Source organism: Procambarus clarkii, chromosome 22 (assembly GCF_040958095.1).
Source record: "Procambarus clarkii isolate CNS0578487 chromosome 22, FALCON_Pclarkii_2.0, whole genome shotgun sequence".
Lineage (NCBI taxonomy): Eukaryota > Metazoa > Arthropoda > Malacostraca > Decapoda > Cambaridae > Procambarus > Procambarus clarkii.
The window spans coordinates 24,197,568-24,219,419 of NC_091171.1; the positions used below are offsets into that span (position 1 = coordinate 24,197,568).

Here is a 21,852-nt window from a genome sequence, read left to right on the forward strand (position 1 = left end):
ATTTCGCAAAATTGGGCTACTTTCGCTACTTTGTAGCCCAAAATTGGGCTACTTTCGCTACTTTGTAGCCCAAAATTGGGCTACTTTCACTACTTTGTAGCCCAAAATTGGGCTACTTTCGCTACTTTGTAGCCCAAAATTGGGCTACTTTCGCTACTTTGTAGCCCAAAATTGGGCTACTTTCGCTTCTTTGTAGCCCAAAATTAGGCTACTTTCGCTACTTTGTAGCCCAAAATTGGGCTGCTTTCGCTAATTTGTAGCAAAAATTTGGGCTACTTTCGAGCCCAAAATTGGGCTACTTTCGCTAAAAATGCGCAAAATTTTTGCAAAAATTTCGCAAAATTTGGCTACTTTCGCTACATTGTAGCCCAAAAATGGGCTACTTTCGCTACTTTGTAGCCCAAAATTGGGCTAATTTCGCTAAAATTGCGCAAAATTTTCACAAAATTGGGCTACTTTCGCTACTTTGTAGCCCAAAATTGGGCTACTTTCGGAAAAATTTCGCAAAATTGGGCTACTTTCGCTACTTTGTAGCCCAAATTTGGGCTACTTTCGCTAATTTGTAGCCCAAAATTAGGCTACTTTCGCTACTTTGTAGCCCCAAATTGGGCTACGTTCGCTACTTTGTAGCCCAAAATTGGGCTACTTTCGCTACTTTGTAGCCCAAAATTGGGTTACTTTCCCTAAAATTGCGCAAAATTATCGCAAAAATTTCGCAAAATTGGGCTACTTTCGCTACTTTGTAGCCCAAAATTGGGCTACTTTTGCTACTTTGTAGCCCAAAGTTGGGCTACTTTCGCTACTTTGTAGCCCAAAATTGGTCTACTTTCGCTACTTCGTAGCCCAAAATTGGGTTACCTTTCCTAAAATTGCACAAAATTTTCGCAAAAATTTCGCAAAATTGGGCTACTTTCGCTACTTTGTAGCCCAAAATTGGGTTACTTTCGCTAAAATTGCACAAAATTTTCGCAAAAATTTCACAAAATTAGGCTACTTTCGCTACTTTGTAGCCAAAAATTGGGCTACTTTCGCTACTTTGTAGCCCAAAATTGGGCTACTTTCACTACTTTGTAGCCCAAAATTGGGCTACTTTCGCTACTTTGTAGCCCAAAATTGGGCTACTTTCGCTACTTTGTAGCCCAAAATTGGGCTACTTTCGCTAAAATTGCGCAAAATTTTCGCAAAAATTTCGCAAAATTGGGCTACTTTCGCTACTTTGTAGCCCAAAATTGGGCTACTTTCGCTACTTTGTAGCCCAAAATTGGGCTATTTTCGCTAAAAATGCGCAAAATTTTCGCAAAAATTTCGCAAAATTTGGCTGCTTTCGCTACATTGTAGCCCAAAAATGGGCTACTTTCGCTACTTTGTAGCCCAAAATTGGGCTACTTTCGCTAAAATTGCGCAAAATTTTCGCAAAAATTTCGCAAAATTGGGCTACTTTCGCTAAAATTGCGCAAAATTTTCACAAAAATTTCGCAAAATTGGGCTACTTTCGCTACTTTGTAGCCAAAAATTGGGCTACTTTCGCTACTTTGTAGCCCAAAATTGGGCTACTTTCGCTACTTTGTAGCCCGAAATTGGCTACTTTCTAGCCCAAAATTGGGCTACTTTTGCTTCTTTGTAGCCCAAAATTGGGCTACTTTCGCTACTTTGTAGCCCAAAATTGAGCTACTTTCGCTTCTTTGTAGCCCAAAATTGGGCTACTTTCGCTACTTTGTAGTCCGAAATTGGGCTACTTTCGCTAAAATTGTGCAAAATTCTCGCAAAATTGGGCTACTTTCGCTACTCTGTAGCCCAAAATTGGGCTACTTTCGCTACTCTGTAGCCCAAAATTGGGCTACTTTCGCTACTTTGTAGCCCCAAATTGGGCTACTTTCGCTACTTTGTAGCCCAAAATTGGGCTACTTTCGGTAATTTGTAGCCCAAAATTGGGCTACTTTCGCTACTTTGTAACCCAAAATTGGGCTACTTTCGCTACTTTTTAGGCCAAAATTGGGCTACTTTCGCTACTTTGTAGCCCAAAATTGGGCTACTTTCGCTACTTTGTAGCCCAAAATTGGGCTACTTTCGCTACATTGTAGGCCAAAATTGGGCTACTTTTGCTACTTTGTAGGCCAAAATTGGGCTACTTTCGCTACTTTTTAGGCCAAAATTGGGCCCTTTCGCAACTTTTTAGGCCAAAATTGGGCTACTTTCGCTACTTTTTAGGCCAAAATTGGACTACTTTCGCTACTTTTTAGGCGAAAATTGGGCTACTTTCGCTACTTTTTAGGACAAAATTGGGCTACTTTCGCTACTTTTTAGGCCAAAATTATGCTACTTTCGCTACTTTTTAGGACAAAATTGGGCTACTTTCGCTACTCTGTAGCCCAAAGTTGCGCTACTTTCGCTACTCTGTAGCCCAAAATTGCGCTACTTTCGCTACTCTGTAGCCCAAAATTGCGCTACTTTCGCTACTCTGTAGCCCAAAATTGCGCTACTTTCGCTACTCTGTAGCCCAAAATTGCGCTACTTTCGCTACTCTGTAGCCCAAAATTGCGCTACTTTCGCTACTCTGTAGCCCAAAATTGCGCTACTTTCGCTACTCTGTAGCCCAAAATTGGGCTACTTTCGCTACTTTGTAGCCCAAAATTGGGCTACTTTGTAGTTTTTGGCGAAAGCGGCGAAAATCGGCCGATTTTTTACATCCAGCGGCGAAATTCACCAAATTTTTGCCCGCTACCGGCGAAAATCGCGCGATTATTGGCCGGTAGCGGCGAAAATCGCTCGGTTTTTGCCGCTAACGGCTAAAAACCGCGCGATTTTCGATGCTAGCGGCCAAAAACCGTGCGATTTTCGCGGCTAGCGGCCAATAATCGCGCGATTTTCGCCGGTAGCGGGAAAAAATTTGGTGAATTTCGCCGCTCGATTTTAAAAATCGGCCGATTTTCGCCGCTAGCAGCAAAAATCGCTTTATTTTTGGTAGCTAGCGGCGAAAATCGCACTTTTTTTTCAGCTAGTGGCGAAAATCGCGCAATTTTTGGCCGGTAGCGGCGAAAATCGCGCGATTTCTGCCAGCCAGCTGCGAAAATCGCACGGTTTTTGGCCGGTAGAGGCGAAAATCGGGTGAATTTCGGCGCTGGAGGGCAAAAATCGGGCGAATTTCGCCGCTAGCGGCCAAAAATCGCGCGATTTTCGCAGGTAAAGGCCAAAAAATGCGCGATTTTCGCCACTAGCGGCCAAAAATCGGGCGATTTTCGCCGCTAGCGGTAAAAATCGCCAGATTTTTTGCCCGGTAGTGGCGAAAATCGCCCGATTTTTGGACACTAGCGGCGAATATCGCGCAATTTTTGGCCGCTACCTGCGAAAATCCCGCGATTTTTGGCAGCTAGCGGCGAAATTCGCACGATTTTTGGCCACTAGCAGCGAAATTCGCACGATTTTTGGCCGCTAGCGGCGAAATTCGCACGATTTTTGGCCGCTAGCAGCGAAAATCGCACGGTTTTTGGCCGCTAGCGGCGAAAATCGCGTGATTTTTGGCCGGCAGGGGCAAAAATAGCCCCTTTTTTGGCCCCTAGCGGCCAAAAACCGCGCGATTTTCGCTGCTAGCGGCCAAAAACCGCGCGATTTTTGACAGTAGCGGGCAAAAACCAGGCGATCTTCGCCGCTAGCGGGAAAAATCGCCCGGTTCTTGGCCGTTATCGCCGAAAATCGCACGGTTTTTTGCCGCTAGCGGAGAAAATCGCGCGATTTTTAGCCGGTAGCGGCGAAAATCGCGCGATTTTTGGCCGGTAGCGGCGAAAATAGACCGATTTTTGCCCGCCACCTGCAAAAATCGCACGGTTTTTGGCCGCTAGCGGCGAAAATCGCGCGATTTTTGCCCGCCAGCTGCGAAAACCGCGCGGTTTTTGGCCGGTAGCGGCGAAAATCGCGCGATTTTTGCCCGCCAGCTGCGAAAATCGCACGGTTTTTGGCCGCTAGCGGCGAAAATCACGCGAATTTTTCCCGCTACCGGCGAAAATTGCGCGATTTTCGAAAATCGCACGGTTTTTGGCCGCTAGCGGCGAAAATCGCGCAATTTTCGCTCATAGCGGCCAAAAACCGCGCGATTATCGCTGCTAGCGGCCATAAACCGTGCGATTTTCGCCGGTAGCGGGCAAAAATCGGGCGAATTTCGTCGCTGGAGGGCAAAAATCGGGCGATTTTCGCTGCTAGCGGCCAAAAACCGTGCGATTTTCGCCGCTAGCGGCCAATAATCGCGCTATTTTCGCCGGTAGCGGCGAAAATCGGCCGATTTTTGACATCCAGCGGCGAAATTCGCCCGATTTTTGCCCGCTACCGGCGAAAATCGTGCGATTATTGGCTGCTAGCGGCAAAAATAGCGCGATTTTTGTCCGCCGGCTGCGAAAATCGCACGGTTTTTGGCCGCTAGCGGCGAAAATCGCGCGGCTTTTGACCGGTAGCGGCGAAAATCGCGCGATTATTGACTGCTAGCGGCGAAAATCGCACGATTTTTGCCCGCTAGCTACGAAAATCGCACAGTTTTTGGCCGCTAGCGGCGAAAATCGCGCGATTATTGACTGCTAGCGGCGAAAATCGCTCGATTTTTGGCCGCTAGCGGCGAAAATCGCACGGTTTTTGGCCGCTAGCAGCGAAAATCGCGCGGTTTTTGGCCGCTAGCGGCGAAATTCGCATGATTTTTGGCCGCTAGCGGCGAAATTCTCACGATTTTTGCCCGCTAGCGGCGAAAATCGCGATATTTTTGGCATTTACCTGCGAAAATCGCGCGGTTTTTGGCCGCTAGCGGCGAAAACCACACGATTTTTGGCCGGTAGCGGCGAAAATCGCGCAATTTTTGCCAGCCAGCTGCGAAAATCGCACGGTTTTTGGCCGTTAGCTGCGAAAATCGCCCGATTTTTGGCCGCTAGCGGCAGAAATAGCCCCTTTTTTGGCCGCTAGCGGCGAAAGTCGGTCGATTTTTGCCCTCCAGCGGCGAAATTCACCCGATTTTTGCCCGCTACCGGCGAAAATCGCGCGGTTTTTGGCGGGTAGCAGCGAAAATTGCGCGGTTTTCGCTGCTAGCTGCCAAATACCGTGCGATTTTCGCCGCTACCGGCCAAAAATCGCTCGATTTTCGCCGGTAGCGAGTAAAAATCGAGTGAATTTCGCCGCTGGAGGGCAAAAATCGGGCGATTTTTGGCCGCTAGCGGCGAAAATCGCGCGGCTTTTGACCGGTAGCGGCGAAAATCGCGCGATTTTTGCCCGCTAGCTGCAAAAATCGCACGGTTTTTGGCCGCGAGCGGCGAAAATCGCGCGGCTTTTGACCGGTAGCGGCGAAAATCGCGCGATTTTTGCCCGCTAGCTACGAAAATCGCACGGTTTTTGGCCGCTAGCGGCGAAAATCGCGCGATTATTGGCTGCTAGCGGCGAAAATCGCACGATTTTTGGCCGCTAGCGGCGAAATTCGCACGATTTTTGGCCGCTAGCGGCGAAATTCGCACGATTTTTGGCCGCTAGCAGCGAAAATCGCACGGTTTTTGGCCGCTAGCGGCGAAAATCGCGTGATTTTTGGCCGGCAGGGGCAAAAATAGCCCCTTTTTTGGCCCCTAGCGGCCAAAAACCGCGCGATTTTCGCTGCTAGCGGCCAAAAACCGCGCGATTTTTGCCAGTAGCGGGCAAAAACCGGGCGATCTTCGCCGCTAGCTGGAAAAATCGCCCGGTTCTTGGCCGTTATCGCCGAAAATCGCGCGGTTTTTTGCCGCTAGCGGAGAAAATCGCGCGATTTTTAGCCGGTAGCGGCGAAAATCGCGCGATTTTTGGCCGGTAGCGGCGAAAATAGACCGATTTTTGCCCGCCACCTGCAAAAATCGCACGGTTTTTGGCCGCTAGCGGCGAAAATCGCGCGATTTTTGGCCGGTACTGGCGAAAATCGCGCGATTTTTGGCCGGTACTGGCGAAAATCGCGCGATTTTTGCCCGCCAGCTGCGAAAACCGCGCGGTTTTTGGCCGGTAGCGGCGAAAATCGCGCGATTTTTGCCCGCCAGCTACGAAAATCGCACGGTTTTTGGCCGCTAGCGGCGAAAATCACGCGAATTTTTCCCGCTACCGGCGAAAATTGCGCGATTTTCGAAAATCGCACGGTTTTTGGCCGCTAGCGGCGAAAATCGCGCAATTTTCGCTCATAGCGGCCAAAAACCGCGCGATTATCGCTGCTAGCGGCCATAAACCGTGCGATTTTCGCCGGTAGCGGGCAAAAATCGGGCGAATTTCGTCGCTGGAGGGCAAAAATCGGGCGATTTTCGCTGCTAGCGGCCAAAAACCGTGCGATTTTCGCCGCTAGCGGCCAATAATCGCGCTATTTTCGCCGGTAGCGGCGAAAATCGGCCGATTTTTGACATCCAGCGGCGAAATTCGCCCGATTTTTGCCCGCTACCGGCGAAAATCGTGCGATTATTGGCTGCTAGCGGCAAAAATCGCGCGATTTTTGTCCGCCGGCTGCGAAAATCGCACGGTTTTTGGCCGCTAGCGGCGAAAATCGCGCGGCTTTTGACCGGTAGCGGCGAAAATCACGCGATTATTGACTGCTAGCGGCGAAAATCGCACGATTTTTGCCCGCTAGCTACGAAAATCGCACAGTTTTTGGCCGCTAGCGGCGAAAATCGCGCGATTATTGACTGCTAGCGGCGAAAATCGCTCGATTTTTGGCCGCTAGCGGTGAAAATCGCACGGTTTTTGGCCGCTAGCAGCGAAAATCGCGCGGTTTTTGGCCGCTAGCGGCGAAATTCGCATGATTTTTGGCCGCTAGCGGTGAAATTCTCACGATTTTTGCCCGCTAGCGGCGAAAATCGCACGGTTTTTGGCCGCTAGCGGCGAAAATCGCGTGATTTTTGGCCGGCAGGGGCAAAAATAGCCCCTTTTTTGGCCCCTAGCGGCCAAAAACCGCGCGATTTTCGCTGCTAGCGGCCAAAAACCGCGCGATTTTTGACAGTAGCGGGCAAAAACCAGGCGATCTTCGCCGCTAGCGGGAAAAATCGCCCGGTTCTTGGCCGTTATCGCCGAAAATCGCACGGTTTTTTGCCGCTAGCGGAGAAAATCGCGCGATTTTTAGCCGGTAGCGGCGAAAATCGCGCGATTTTTGGCCGGTAGCGGCGAAAATCGCGCGATTTTTGGCCGGTAGCGGCGAAAATAGACCGATTTTTGCCCGCCACCTGCAAAAATCGCACGGTTTTTGGCCGCTAGCGGCGAAAATCGCGCGATTTTTGCCCGCCAGCTGCGAAAACCGCGCGGTTTTTGGCCGGTAGCGGCGAAAATCGCGCGATTTTTGCCCGCCAGCTGCGAAAATCGCACGGTTTTTGGCCGCTAGCGGCGAAAATCACGCGAATTTTTCCCGCTACCGGCGAAAATTGCGCGATTTTCGAAAATCGCACGGTTTTTGGCCGCTAGCGGCGAAAATCGCGCAATTTTCGCTCATAGCGGCCAAAAACCGCGCGATTATCGCTGCTAGCGGCCATAAACCGTGCGATTTTCGCCGGTAGCGGGCAAAAATCGGGCGAATTTCGTCGCTGGAGGGCAAAAATCGGGCGATTTTCGCTGCTAGCGGCCAAAAACCGTGCGATTTTCGCCGCTAGCGGCCAATAATCGCGCTATTTTCGCCGGTAGCGGCGAAAATCGGCCGATTTTTGACATCCAGCGGCGAAATTCGCCCGATTTTTGCCCGCTACCGGCGAAAATCGTGCGATTATTGGCTGCTAGCGGCAAAAATAGCGCGATTTTTGTCCGCCGGCTGCGAAAATCGCACGGTTTTTGGCCGCTAGCGGCGAAAATCGCGCGGCTTTTGACCGGTAGCGGCGAAAATCGCGCGATTATTGACTGCTAGCGGCGAAAATCGCACGATTTTTGCCCGCTAGCTACGAAAATCGCACAGTTTTTGGCCGCTAGCGGCGAAAATCGCGCGATTATTGACTGCTAGCGGCGAAAATCGCTCGATTTTTGGCCGCTAGCGGCGAAAATCGCACGGTTTTTGGCCGCTAGCAGCGAAAATCGCGCGGTTTTTGGCCGCTAGCGGCGAAATTCGCATGATTTTTGGCCGCTAGCGGCGAAATTCTCACGATTTTTGCCCGCTAGCGGCGAAAATCGCGATATTTTTGGCATTTACCTGCGAAAATCGCGCGGTTTTTGGCCGCTAGCGGCGAAAACCACACGATTTTTGGCCGGTAGCGGCGAAAATCGCGCAATTTTTGCCAGCCAGCTGCGAAAATCGCACGGTTTTTGGCCGTTAGCTGCGAAAATCGCCCGATTTTTGGCCGCTAGCGGCAGAAATAGCCCCTTTTTTGGCCGCTAGCGGCGAAAGTCGGTCGATTTTTGCCCTCCAGCGGCGAAATTCACCCGATTTTTGCCCGCTACCGGCGAAAATCGCGCGGTTTTTGGCGGGTAGCAGCGAAAATTGCGCGGTTTTCGCTGCTAGCTGCCAAATACCGTGCGATTTTCGCCGCTACCGGCCAAAAATCGCTCGATTTTCGCCGGTAGCGAGTAAAAATCGAGTGAATTTCGCCGCTGGAGGGCAAAAATCGGGCGATTTTTGGCCGCTAGCGGCGAAAATCGCGCGGCTTTTGACCGGTAGCGGCGAAAATCGCGCGATTTTTGCCCGCTAGCTGCAAAAATCGCACGGTTTTTGGCCGCGAGCGGCGAAAATCGCGCGGCTTTTGACCGGTAGCGGCGAAAATCGCGCGATTTTTGCCCGCTAGCTACGAAAATCGCACGGTTTTTGGCCGCTAGCGGCGAAAATCGCGCGATTATTGGCTGCTAGCGGCGAAAATCGCACGATTTTTGGCCGCTAGCGGCGAAATTCGCACGATTTTTGGCCGCTAGCGGCGAAATTCGCACGATTTTTGGCCGCTAGCAGCGAAAATCGCACGGTTTTTGGCCGCTAGCGGCGAAAATCGCGTGATTTTTGGCCGGCAGGGGCAAAAATAGCCCCTTTTTTGGCCCCTAGCGGCCAAAAACCGCGCGATTTTCGCTGCTAGCGGCCAAAAACCGCGCGATTTTTGCCAGTAGCGGGCAAAAACCGGGCGATCTTCGCCGCTAGCTGGAAAAATCGCCCGGTTCTTGGCCGTTATCGCCGAAAATCGCGCGGTTTTTTGCCGCTAGCGGAGAAAATCGCGCGATTTTTAGCCGGTAGCGGCGAAAATCGCGCGATTTTTGGCCGGTAGCGGCGAAAATAGACCGATTTTTGCCCGCCACCTGCAAAAATCGCACGGTTTTTGGCCGCTAGCGGCGAAAATCGCGCGATTTTTGGCCGGTACTGGCGAAAATCGCGCGATTTTTGGCCGGTACTGGCGAAAATCGCGCGATTTTTGCCCGCCAGCTGCGAAAACCGCGCGGTTTTTGGCCGGTAGCGGCGAAAATCGCGCGATTTTTGCCCGCCAGCTACGAAAATCGCACGGTTTTTGGCCGCTAGCGGCGAAAATCACGCGAATTTTTCCCGCTACCGGCGAAAATTGCGCGATTTTCGAAAATCGCACGGTTTTTGGCCGCTAGCGGCGAAAATCGCGCAATTTTCGCTCATAGCGGCCAAAAACCGCGCGATTATCGCTGCTAGCGGCCATAAACCGTGCGATTTTCGCCGGTAGCGGGCAAAAATCGGGCGAATTTCGTCGCTGGAGGGCAAAAATCGGGCGATTTTCGCTGCTAGCGGCCAAAAACCGTGCGATTTTCGCCGCTAGCGGCCAATAATCGCGCTATTTTCGCCGGTAGCGGCGAAAATCGGCCGATTTTTGACATCCAGCGGCGAAATTCGCCCGATTTTTGCCCGCTACCGGCGAAAATCGTGCGATTATTGGCTGCTAGCGGCAAAAATCGCGCGATTTTTGTCCGCCGGCTGCGAAAATCGCACGGTTTTTGGCCGCTAGCGGCGAAAATCGCGCGGCTTTTGACCGGTAGCGGCGAAAATCACGCGATTATTGACTGCTAGCGGCGAAAATCGCACGATTTTTGCCCGCTAGCTACGAAAATCGCACAGTTTTTGGCCGCTAGCGGCGAAAATCGCGCGATTATTGACTGCTAGCGGCGAAAATCGCTCGATTTTTGGCCGCTAGCGGTGAAAATCGCACGGTTTTTGGCCGCTAGCAGCGAAAATCGCGCGGTTTTTGGCCGCTAGCGGCGAAATTCGCATGATTTTTGGCCGCTAGCGGTGAAATTCTCACGATTTTTGCCCGCTAGCGGCGAAAATCGCGATATTTTTGGCATTTACCTGCGAAAATCGCGCGGTTTTTGGCCGCTAGCGGCGAAAACCACATGATTTTTGGCCGGTAGCGGCGAAAATCGCGCAATTTTTGCCAGCCAGCTGCGAAAATCGCACGGTTTTTGGCCGTTAGCTGCGAAAATCGCCCGATTTTTGGCCGCTAGCGGCCGAAATAGCCCCTTTTTTGGCCGCTAGCGGCGAAAGTCGGTCGATTTTTGCACTCCAGCGGCGAAATTCACCCGATTTTTGCCCGCTACCGGCGAAAATCGCGCGGTTTTTGGCGGGTAGCAGCGAAAATTGCGCGGTTTTCGCTGCTAGCTGCCAAATACCGTGCGATTTTCGCCGCTACCGGCCAAAAATCGCTCGATTTTCGCCGGTAGCGAGTAAAAATCGAGTGAATTTCGCCGCTGGAGGGCAAAAATCGGGCGATTTTTGGCCGCTAGCGGCGAAAATCGCGCGGCTTTTGACCGGTAGCGGCGAAAATCGCGCGATTTTTGCCCGCTAGCTGCAAAAATCGCACGGTTTTTGGCCGCGAGCGGCGAAAATCGCGCGGCTTTTGACCGGTAGCGGCGAAAATCGCGCGATTTTTGCCCGCTAGCTACGAAAATCGCACGGTTTTTGGCCGCTAGCGGCGAAAATCGCGCGATTATTGGCTGCTAGCGGCGAAAATCGCACGGTTTTTGGCCGCTAGCAGCGAAAATCGCGCAGTTTTTGGCCGTTAGCGGCGAAATTCGCACGATTTTTGGCCGCTAGCGGCGAAATTCGCACGATTTTTGCCCGCTAGCGGCGAAAATCGCGATATTTTTGGCATTTACCTGCGAAAATCGCGCGGTTTTTGGCCGCTAGCGGCGAAAACCACACGATTTTTTGGCTGACCTGCAATACTCTCGCTTCGTTGTGAAAATTACTGCTTTTAGTCAGATTTGGAAGTGTTGCTGTCCTGAGAGTCTCTTGACTTTCTTGAAAGATAGATATCTTTATGCTCCTGCATTGGTCTGCAGGAGCAGACAATATGCAGCTACCAATATGCAATATGCATATTTGGTCAAGTAGTAGGATTGACTTCGTCCTGTAGTAGGATCGACTGGGTCCCGTAGTAGGATCAACTGGGTCAAATAGTAGGAGCAACAGGGTCCTGCAACCTGCAACTTTGGTGCTACATAGTCTTCCCAGCTTGATGCCTTCTTACTTAGGAACAAAATTTTTATATTGAAATTTATAATGAAAAACCCACATTTATATATTTATATTATGTAAAGATTTGAAATACACCAAGTCTCTCACACACTCCTTAGTGCATTATCAAGGTCTTGGTATATGGTTTGGACAAGACTTGCATCCCAGTGACTTAAAAGTTGCAATCTGGAATCCAGATAGCAACTGGATACCAGTTGCCATCTTGCTTATCTTCTTGACCTGGTCATGTCACCTTCATTCCCACCTGACAACGTTCTCAAGGTGTTCCCAAGGTTATTCTGGTCTTCTAGGGAATTAAGATCAGTTGTACTTTGTCACCCTGGGATTCTGAGAACTACTGTTGTTAATGAAGGTATCAGTTCAGATGCTATTCCTCTCCACGCATAAAGGAGAGCGGCTATTGAGACTACTTGGATTTATTCACTTTTTCAAATCTAGTTCGCTCAAAATAATTTTTCTTGTAAAGCTATCCTCAGAAGTAAAGCTTTTGTTTTGCTTCCGAGGCTAACTTTAGAAGAAAAATCAGTGAATTAAAACTAATTTTAATGGATAAATCCAAGATCAGTAGCCTCAAAATTCAGGAGAATGCAAAAGATGGTGTATTTCAAATCTTTACATTGTGTTTTTTTTTATCATATGTTATTATGATAAGACATATCATACCATTACTCCCCACCATTACTTATTGTAATCATTTTTCAGTTGGTCAAGTTTATCAATGATTTATTAAGGAGTTAAAAAGATTAATGACAATCTGTACAATGACTTTATTTGTACAATGTGCTATTCTAATTTAAGTTCGTTGTATCAAATACAGCATTTCAAATTCTGACTAATTACACACTAGTCAATGCATTTTGTATATAATATAAATGTATGAACATATATCTACAATGTGGAGCAATGCACCCAAAATGCTGATTAGCTGCAGCAAGTCGTTGTATGATGACAATATGAAATGCATACATTTCATTATGAAATGGGAATAAACTTGTTTACATAAATATTTAGGCACTTGATAATATTGCTGTCAAGTCATGTCACGCACTAGTTAAATGAATATACAAAGTGAGCATCATTAAAAAAAAAAATCAGAACATGTTAAATATTGTTAAGTTTACACAGATACAAGAGTAGATTTGAGGATATAATAAAGAAAACCAGCTGAATATAGAATAAACTGTGGAATAACCAAGTCATAGATCTACTGCAAATGTATATAATGCCATTTCTCCAGTTTCTAGTTTTAGCAGTAACTTTTCTAGTTACTAGACTAAGATGCAATATTTCACTTTGCAATACAATAAATCTGAGCAAAAATTCATCAGTCTTTTTATGTATGCATGTCAAGCAAGGTTTTTCTTCATAGTTTAGTTGAAGTACATCTCTACTTGCAAAAAAATGCAACAGATATTTAAGTTTTTTGATCACCCATTTGTCCAAAATGTCACAAGAGCTTGACATCTAACTTGACTTAGCAAACAGGCAAATCAGACCATTATCACAAATTATCTACACCCCACAGTGCAAAGGGAGTAAGATAAGGAACTAGATATTTCACACAGTATTGCACTCGCAACTTAGGTTCCTCTAACATTTTTCATCACAACTTCTGGTGTACTGAACTGTCTCAAGAACCTCGACTCGAATTAACAGTCACTTTCATTCCTTATTTCTATATTTGTATGTCAAAGTTCAGTAGTCTCAAGTTTTTTATCCATGAGAGGGTTAGCAATTTTGTGGAAAGTTTGGTATAGGTTTGCTCGGTAAGTGTCATTGATGTTCTGATGTTCGTGGTTCATCAGCTGGGTATTGGAACCCACCGTACTGGATTCCCTGAAAAAAATTACAAGCACATAAGCTCAGGAATAATGCACACAATGCATTCATACTTATAGCATATCAAACTCAAAATGGGCTTTTATTTATTTTTTCCTTTGCCCATTATCATGTGACAATCATACATATGTGTATACAGTACTTATATTCTACCCAAGTTAATGAACCTACAGGTTTCCTACAGTTTCAAATTGCCATACGACATTATAGGAAAGACAGGACACTGCAAGCATACCTCTCATCCTTGTCACTACACTTACATAGTTACACTTCCCTTCTCCATACCCCTCCTGCTCCCCTATCCCATACCCAAATGGATTCCCAACCCCTGATCTTCCTAACCACACCACCCCAGACCCTCCTAGCTTCCCCATACTGGATCCTCCCAGCCCCCTCATACCCCAGATCCCCCCCAAGTCCTCCTTCCTAGGCCCCCCCCCACCCCAGACACCCCTTGTCCCCCTTGTCTGTGGAATCAACAGAAACTGAGGATGGAAAGAAGAGAGTCAGTTTCTAGGTAATGTAATTTTAATAGGAAATGACATTGCAGATGAAGCTGCAAAACTTGCAACTAAGAGAAGAAATGTAGGCATTTACATACCACAGAGTATCACAGATTAAGAAAGTACCCGTAATTAGAAATATAGCAATGCAAAAGATGTACAGTGACCACAACACAACAGTTGCAACATCAGGATCTGCGGGTTGGTACAAGAATTCAACCAACTACGAACCACTTGGTTTGATGAAAGGGAGCAGTAGAGCAACAGAAGTACATTTACATCGCATCAGGCTTGGATACCCATGTGCATGGGAAATAGGCTTACAGGTTCCGGAAGATGAGAGGAAATGTCAGCACTGTGGAGAAATGCCCGACAGACCACTGGAACATTATCTAGCATAGTGCACAGTTACAAACTCATTAAGATTTCAACTTAGATTCAACAGAGCAAAAGAAGTTGTTAAACACACATGGCAAAATCTTACTGAAGCGACCTTACGAGTCATAAATACTCATACTTCGCCCAAGTAAAACAGAAACAAGCAACACTTAGTGGGCAAGCCAGAGGCTTAGGACCCATGCAGGAATATCCCTGCAAAAAAAAAAAAAAAAAAAGTAATGTACTTGAACATAGATGGAATTACAAGCAAGGCAAGTGAACTTAGGGAAAGAGCACAAGAAGGGAACCCAGATGTAATCGGACTCACGGAAACAAAACTCTCAGGATTCATAACGAATGCGGTGTTTCCCCAGAACTACACTGTAATTAGGAGAGAGAGGGAAGGAAGGGGAGGAGACAGAGTGACCCTACTGATAAGAAAGGAATGGAGTTCCGAGGAGATGGTTATTCCAGGCTGCGAGGGGGTTCAGAGACTACATAACGGGCACCATGATGATGGGAGGACCAAGAGTAGTATAAGCAGTGATATCTAACCCTTCACCAACTGACAGAAGACCCAGGCAAGAATATGACAAACAACATGGCAGTTAACACTATAATAGAGCAGCCACTGCTGCCTGTAGAAATAGATCTCATCTGCTAATCATGGGGGCTTCCATCATGGAAGCTCCCCATGACTGGGAAAACAAGGATCCACATGGAGGCGAGGAAACATGGAGAGCTAAACTGTTGGAAGTGGCGACAAGAAACTTTTTAAGTCAACATGTCAGGGAACCCACAAGACTGAGAGGCAACAATGAACCAGCAAGATTTAACCTAGTTGAAGTAAGGTTAATGTACTCACAGAAGAGACCAAAAAACAAAAGGCTGGGATTCCAAAAGGAATTTTCTTATCTCCTCATAGTTTCCCTATCAGATATAACTTAGGAAACAAAGCTCAGAGGAAAGACGGCCCAAGACATGATAGACTACATCACACAGAAGTGTAAGGAGGCAGCAGACAAGTTTGTCCCAGTCCAAAAAGAAAAAAACTGAAATGTAGATGAGAAACCATGATTTAATCAGAGAGGTAAGCTAGCAAAGCAACTAAGTACAAGGGTGTGGAGAAACTATAGAAATAACAAGACACTAAGGAGCAGAGAAAGATACCATAGCACTCGGGATAAATACATCAGGGTGAGAAGAGAGGCAGAAAGACAATATGAAAATGACATAGCACGCAAGGCAAAGACTCAACCTAAATTGCTGCACAGCCACATCAGGAGAAAAACAACAGTGAAAGAACAGGTAATGAAACCGAGGATAGGGTAGACAAATTTACTACAAATGACGAGGAAGTGGGCGAGGAACTCGATAAGAAATTCCAGGTCTTCACAGTAGAGCAAAGGGAAGTCCCCAGAGATAAGAGAGGGAATATCTAACCAAACATCACTAAATGAGTTTGTGACTACCAGTGGCGAGATGAGGAAGCATCTGCTAAAGTTGGATGTGACAAAGGCTATAGGCCCGGATGGAATCTCACCATGAATACTGAAGGAAGGAGCAGAAGCTCTGTGATTGCCACTACCCACAGTGTATAACAAATCACTGGTAACAGGTGAAATGCCAAAAAGTTGGAAGACGGCTAATGTGGTCCCGATATTCAAGAAGGGTGATAGACAGGAGGCACTGAACAACTTCAGTGTTCAGTGCATTTGAACCATTAAAACTATTATGCAATTAAAACTATTTTAAGACCAAGGAATTAAAAACATTTAATTCCATATGCAGATTGTACTGACACTGGCCACTGTCCCTAACTTGCATACCATGCAAGATGGAGAAGATTGTGCAATAAAAGCTAGTGGAACATCTGGAGCAAAAGAACTTTGTAACACAACATCAACATGGGTTCAGGGATGGCAAATCATGCCTCACAGGATTAATTGAGTTCTATGACCAGACAACAAAAATCAGGCAAGAAAAAGAGGGGTGGGCAGACTGAATATTTTTGGATTGCAAGTAAGTCTTTGACACAGTACCACATAAGAGACTAGTGTACAAGCTGGAGATGCAGGCAGGAGTGAAAGGGATGGTATTTCTCTGGATAAGGGAGTACCTAAGCAACAGAAGACAGGGAGACACTGAGAGGTGAGGTCTCGGGGTGGCGAGGCATCACCAGTGGAGTCCCACAGGGATCAGTCCTTGGATCTATACCGTTTCTGATGTATGTAAATGATCTTCCGGAGGGAATAGGCTCGTTCCTCTCAATGTTTGCTGATGATGCAAAAATTATGAGGTGGATTAAGACAGTATGAGGCTACAAGATGACCTAAAAAGCTGAAGGAATGGTCCAACAATTGTCTACTAAAGTTCAAACCAAGTAAATGTAAGGTAATGAAATTGGGTGGAGGAAATAGAAGGCCAGACACTGGATACCGAAAGGGAGATGAAGTCTTTCACGAAATAGACAGAGAAAGATCTAGGAGTTGATATTATGCTAAATCTGTCTCCTGAAGCCTACATCGAAAGAATAACATTGCGGCATATGCAAGGCTGGCTAACATCAGAACTGCCTTCAGAAACCTGTGTAAGGAAGCTTTCAGAACCTTGTATACCACGTATGTAAGGCCAATCCTGGAGTATGCGGCCCCAGCATGGAGCCCGTACCTTGTCAAGCACAAGATGAAACTGGAAAAAGTTCAGAGGCACTGTATGCCACTAGGCTAGTCCCAGAACTAAGAGGCATGAGTTACGAGGAAAAGCTGTGTGAACTGTAAATCCACGTCACTGGAAGACAGACGATTTCGGGGAGACAAGATCACCACATACAAAATTCTCAGGGGAATTGATAAGAGTAGACAAGGATGGATTATTTAACACGGGTGATACATGAACATGGGGACACAGGTGGAAGCCGAGTACCCAAATGAGTCAGAGACATTGGAAAGAACTTTTTTAGTGTCAGAGTAGTTAGTAAATGGAATGCATTAGGTGGTGATGTAGTGGAGGCAGACTCCATACACAGTTTCAAATGTAGAGATGATAGAGCTCGAGAAGCTGAGGAATCTGTACACCAGTAGATTGACGGTTGAGAGGCGGGACCAAAGAGCCTAAGCTCAACCCTGCAAGCACAACTAGGTGAGTACTTAAATAATTGCAAAACATTGAGAACAATTTTTTGTTTTTTAATACAATGAGTTTGCTTCCTGACCCCAGATGTCATTCTGGTAATGGGAAGACAAGAATTCAGTCTAAAATTAAGTTTTTTTTTGTTATAAAACTAAAATCTTTCTAGGTATAACTTGGCAACAATGAGATTGTCAAACAATATTTTTATTAACTTTCAAATGCGTCACTCAGTCACTGCCTCCTACTGCCACCAGGAGGTAGCATTCAACCCTCCAACCCAAACCCTTCACATTCCATCTGAACTACAGGCTAAGATAAAAGATTGGTTAAATAAAAGTTACTGGAATTCAATCCAAGTAAGTGTAAGGTAATGCAGATGGAAAAAGGAGATAGGGGGTCAGTAGGTAACTAAACCATAAGGGTAAGGCAACTTTAAGAAATTTGCAAGGTTTAAAGAAAAAGGTTGAAGGTTCACACAAAGCTGCAAGGTTCAAAGAAAACTAAGCACTGAAACATCCAAATGATTCTGCAAATAATTCAATCAGAACCCTTTCCCTCAGTTACAGCTAACATGTGGTAATCCCCACTGGGAGATCCCAACCTCCACTCCATTTTTGCCTCAGCCCTGAGCCCAGATCACGCAAAGATAAAGACCTGGGAGTGGATATACATTAACCCCTCACTAATACAGTACCTTCTCATTTGAACAGGATAATGTCAGCAGCATATGGGAAGTTGGCAAACATAAAAATAGCATTTAAGAATAAAAATAAAAGGCTTTCAGGTCCATATACACTATGTTAGACTATGATTAGAGTATGCAACACCAGCATGGAACCCACACCTCGCAAGGCACAAAATGTAAAAGCTCGAGACTAGGAGTGGCAATCCTGATCCATTGACATTTTGATATGTATTGTACTAAAACTAATAGTGTTAATATTTCTTATATTTTATAACAGAAATTGCAATTTCTGAAAGAATGAATCCAAACAATGCCAAGTCTCGGGTATGGAGGCAAGCATTGTTGAGATACTCATCTATAGTCCAGCAAATTATTTATTTCCAATACTTTTATGTTTCATAAAAACATTTAATTTGAATGCTTGTATTCACAGCATATACATATGACTAATTTAGTGTGAGGACAGGACGTGATTTTTAGCCCATATTTCTCTTAAACTTACCCTGAATCCATGCATGCTAGTGAGAGAAATAAGAGAAATGTGATGAAGAAAACACCTTAAAGAATACAAATATTTCTAAACAATCATCAATTATAATACTGTCGCTATATCTGAAATAATTAAATTTCTAAGATTATTCCAGATAATAATTTCAAAGAGCTCACCTTGATAAGGGATTAGGAACATTGGTTTGAGTAATGTAGGGCATATCACGATCCCCTCTTGGCGAGAGAGAGGTGTCCACAGCGTTGTCATCTAAACTGTCATTTCCCTCACTTTGGTGGCTGTAAAAGAATAAAAATAATAAGGAAATTTATTAACAAAAGATCTGAACAAATATTCTAAAAAAAAGTGTGCAGTTACCGTTGAGGCGCATGCCATATTTCACGATAATGGTTTGGTGAAGTAAATATTTGTTCTAGGTCAGTCAACCTTTGAGGGACAAAGTCACGAGACACTTGTGTGTTTTAACGCTGTAGTTTCTTTTCAGATTGTTAGCAATTGCAAAGTGAGGATTCAGAAGGGTGTACGTCTTTATGGAGGTATTTCTAACAGACATTCTGCGGTAAGCTGAACAAGGCTCCAACATCTGCATAGTACATTATGTTACCCTGGAGGTCTGTGTGTAAAGATCCTTGTAGCACTACTGTCTGAAAATCCTGTTTAATTGTTCTTAAATCTTATGGCATAGCAGATTCTTACCTTAGAGAAACAACCAAATGTGTCTACTGAAAAATTACTTTTAGCCCCTAAAGTACAGCTGTTGAAATACATGCATGTCTGCCCAGATGCACATAATTAAAAATAACAAATAAATTTTCCTTATAGAATCATTAATTTTGGTGTGACCAGACATGAGATTTACTGACACAGCAGCATGTGGCAGATGACTCAAATGTTGATCCTCAATGTTTATATGTTCATTTTCTCACTTTTTAGTTCATTCGCTATAGTATTATAGTATTTGTGTTGAATAATTAGATTTATGCACATGTAATTTACAAAAGATAGATTAAATACATTATTAACTATAATGGTAATGTAATAAATGTATTGTTACGGTGCCCTCTCCTATCTCTTTCGTTTGCCTGCTTTAAGAGTCATATCAACTCTCCCTACTGATTCTCTGAGGTTCAGGGAGTCTTTTGATATATGTGGCGACCAGACCGGCTGCCAGTTAAGGGAGAAAGTTACATTATAAGTTGCAAGTAAGGGGAAATTGGCGCCCTGATATAAAATGAAAGAGTATCCCCTACTGTAGATGTGACGTTTTGGAAGGGACACTAGCCGATCGCGGATTGGCCAGCTTGGGTCGCGGGCGACCAATCAGGGGCCCGCCATGACGTCACTGAGTGCTCCGGGCGGCGCCAACGTCAGAGTTGACCTGACCGTGAAAGCGAGAGGATGCACCTCGGTCAGCTCTCAAGGATTTGAGGCTCTACAAGCCTTTCTTAGTGGATTAGAGCAGGCTATCGCAGCCCATCTCACGTATTGGAGACCCCGTGCTTCTGGGAAGCAAAAAGGAACCAAGTTTATTGAGCAAAAGAGTGCCAAACTTGGAAAATATTCGGCGACGACGCTGGACGTTGAGGGCCTGAAAAGGTGTGGCGGGCAAGCCTAGCTGTGACCGGGTCACATCCACTGAGGGTTTTGGAAGGACGACACCGTTCCTAGGACAAGGAGCAACGCCTTGTGGAAGGGGCGAGTGTGGGAAAATAGTGATTAGCTCAGCGCCCATCGATGAACCAGGATTGGGGTAGCTGAATCTCAGGGATTGGAACGACGATGACGCAAAGGCTCCACGACACCTGAGGACCTGTGGAACGTTCCTGGATCGTCAAGGATCGACTCAGGAAGCGTGGGAACCTCACACCATCGAGGGACAGGCGTCGTGAGCCAGGAATGTAAGGTAGATCATTTTCCCTCCCATTACCCCTTGTGTGAGTAGGCTAGTTAGGCCACAATATTTACTTATGTATGTGGCAACAGGACATTAATACTTTAGTAGTAGAATAGGCTGCAAGGCAGCTTGTGTCCAGGACTGTCAGAAGGGACAGTGTGTATGGATGGCAGGACAGTGAAGGAGAGGCGCCGACGTGGTGAAGAGGCCCTCCTGTGAGAGAGTGTGGGACTCCTGTCTTTCTGCCCAGTTGAAGGAGTGTTGGAGGTCGTGGAAGAAGAGGCTGACGATCTCCAGACTTATTATCCTTATTTTCATATTCATGTATTACTTGTGATTGTATGTGTGTTCATGTAATTTGCATCAGTAAATTCACACTTTTATCATTGTGTTTAAGTGTGCCTCCATTTATAATATTTCTCTATGAGCATACACGAAGGTTATCATAGTACCACCTAGGGAACACTAGGTTCTCTATAGAAGTTCTTATTGCCTGGAGAGTGGTTAAGACAGCACGGACTTATATAAAAGTGTACCCTTAGCCATCCGATCAGTATCAGTGCCTGAATGGTGGCAATTAGTAACGTAGTGGCTAGAGAGAGGTAAAGCCACACAGACCTTCCTGGGAGAGTACCCTGGGTCGACAGTCTAGTAGCAGATCTATGGGAGTAGCAATCTTCTGGCTACAAACAATATATAATACACCCACTGAACTGCATTGCTGGGGTGCAGATAAAATAACCCAGCTGGTGACCTTGTTAAGAAGAAGATAGAGAACAGGCGGGAAAAGAGTTCCTGTAACCTTTTTGTCTGGCAGGCAAGACTCAGGAAGGTTATTGTTATAAGGTCAGCCTGAGTCTTCCTTCACTCCTCCACGGGTCTAGGCCGGAACTGTTAACAGCAGTTTCCCCGTGTTTGACTGAAGGGCTTCCAGGGTGAATCAGTGGCACCCCCCCTTTTTGTGGTGGAAGCAAAGACCTGCGGAAGTGGGCATTGTTGGTCCTCTCTTCTGTGACCAATGAGACTCCGGTGAATCCCGGGAGTCGGAGGGGCTGAGTATTCGGCCTTTTGAGCCCCTAGCAGCTGAGTGCTAGCAGAGCTCCGGCCCACCCTCCACGTGACAGTATCAATGATTATACTTGTATGTATAAATGAAATAATGTATGAATGAATGAATGAATATACGAGTAAATGAATAAAATGTATTTGTGAATGAATGAATGAATGCCTTGTTTGGGCCAATATGCCTTCTGCTGTTCTTTTATTATTTCCAACTGTTGATTCATTTGACCTGGTATACTTCATTACAACCATGTTACATTGTGAACATGGACATAATCTGTATACATATCATATAATTATAATGAAATTTTAAACCATGATGATTACTGCATTGGCACAGTAACATGTGTGATGATAACCAAATTTGCATAGTAAGCTATCGTGAAAACTATAGCAGGATTTTTTTATGGGTCTACAGATCGGCTCCACTACATC

The 21,852-nt window shown here is 46.0% G+C and overlaps 1 protein-coding gene across 7 annotated transcripts in view; it reads right to left on the bottom strand.

The window, feature by feature from the left end:
- Window positions 1-12,163: 12,163 nt before the first annotated feature.
- Cad88C (cadherin 88C) overlaps window positions 12,164-21,852 on the bottom strand; it is a 243,228-nt gene continuing 233,539 nt past the window's right edge. For all 7 annotated transcript variants that reach the window (XM_045742235.2, XM_069329540.1, XM_045742227.2 and 4 more), the window contains 2 exons: window positions 18,620-18,739; window positions 12,164-13,252 (listed from right to left, as the gene is read on the bottom strand). In XM_045742235.2, coding sequence (XP_045598191.1) covers window positions 13,105-13,252; window positions 18,620-18,739 — 268 coding nt within the window. In that variant the 3' untranslated portion in view covers window positions 12,164-13,104. The remainder of the gene's footprint in view (window positions 13,253-18,619; window positions 18,740-21,852) is intronic.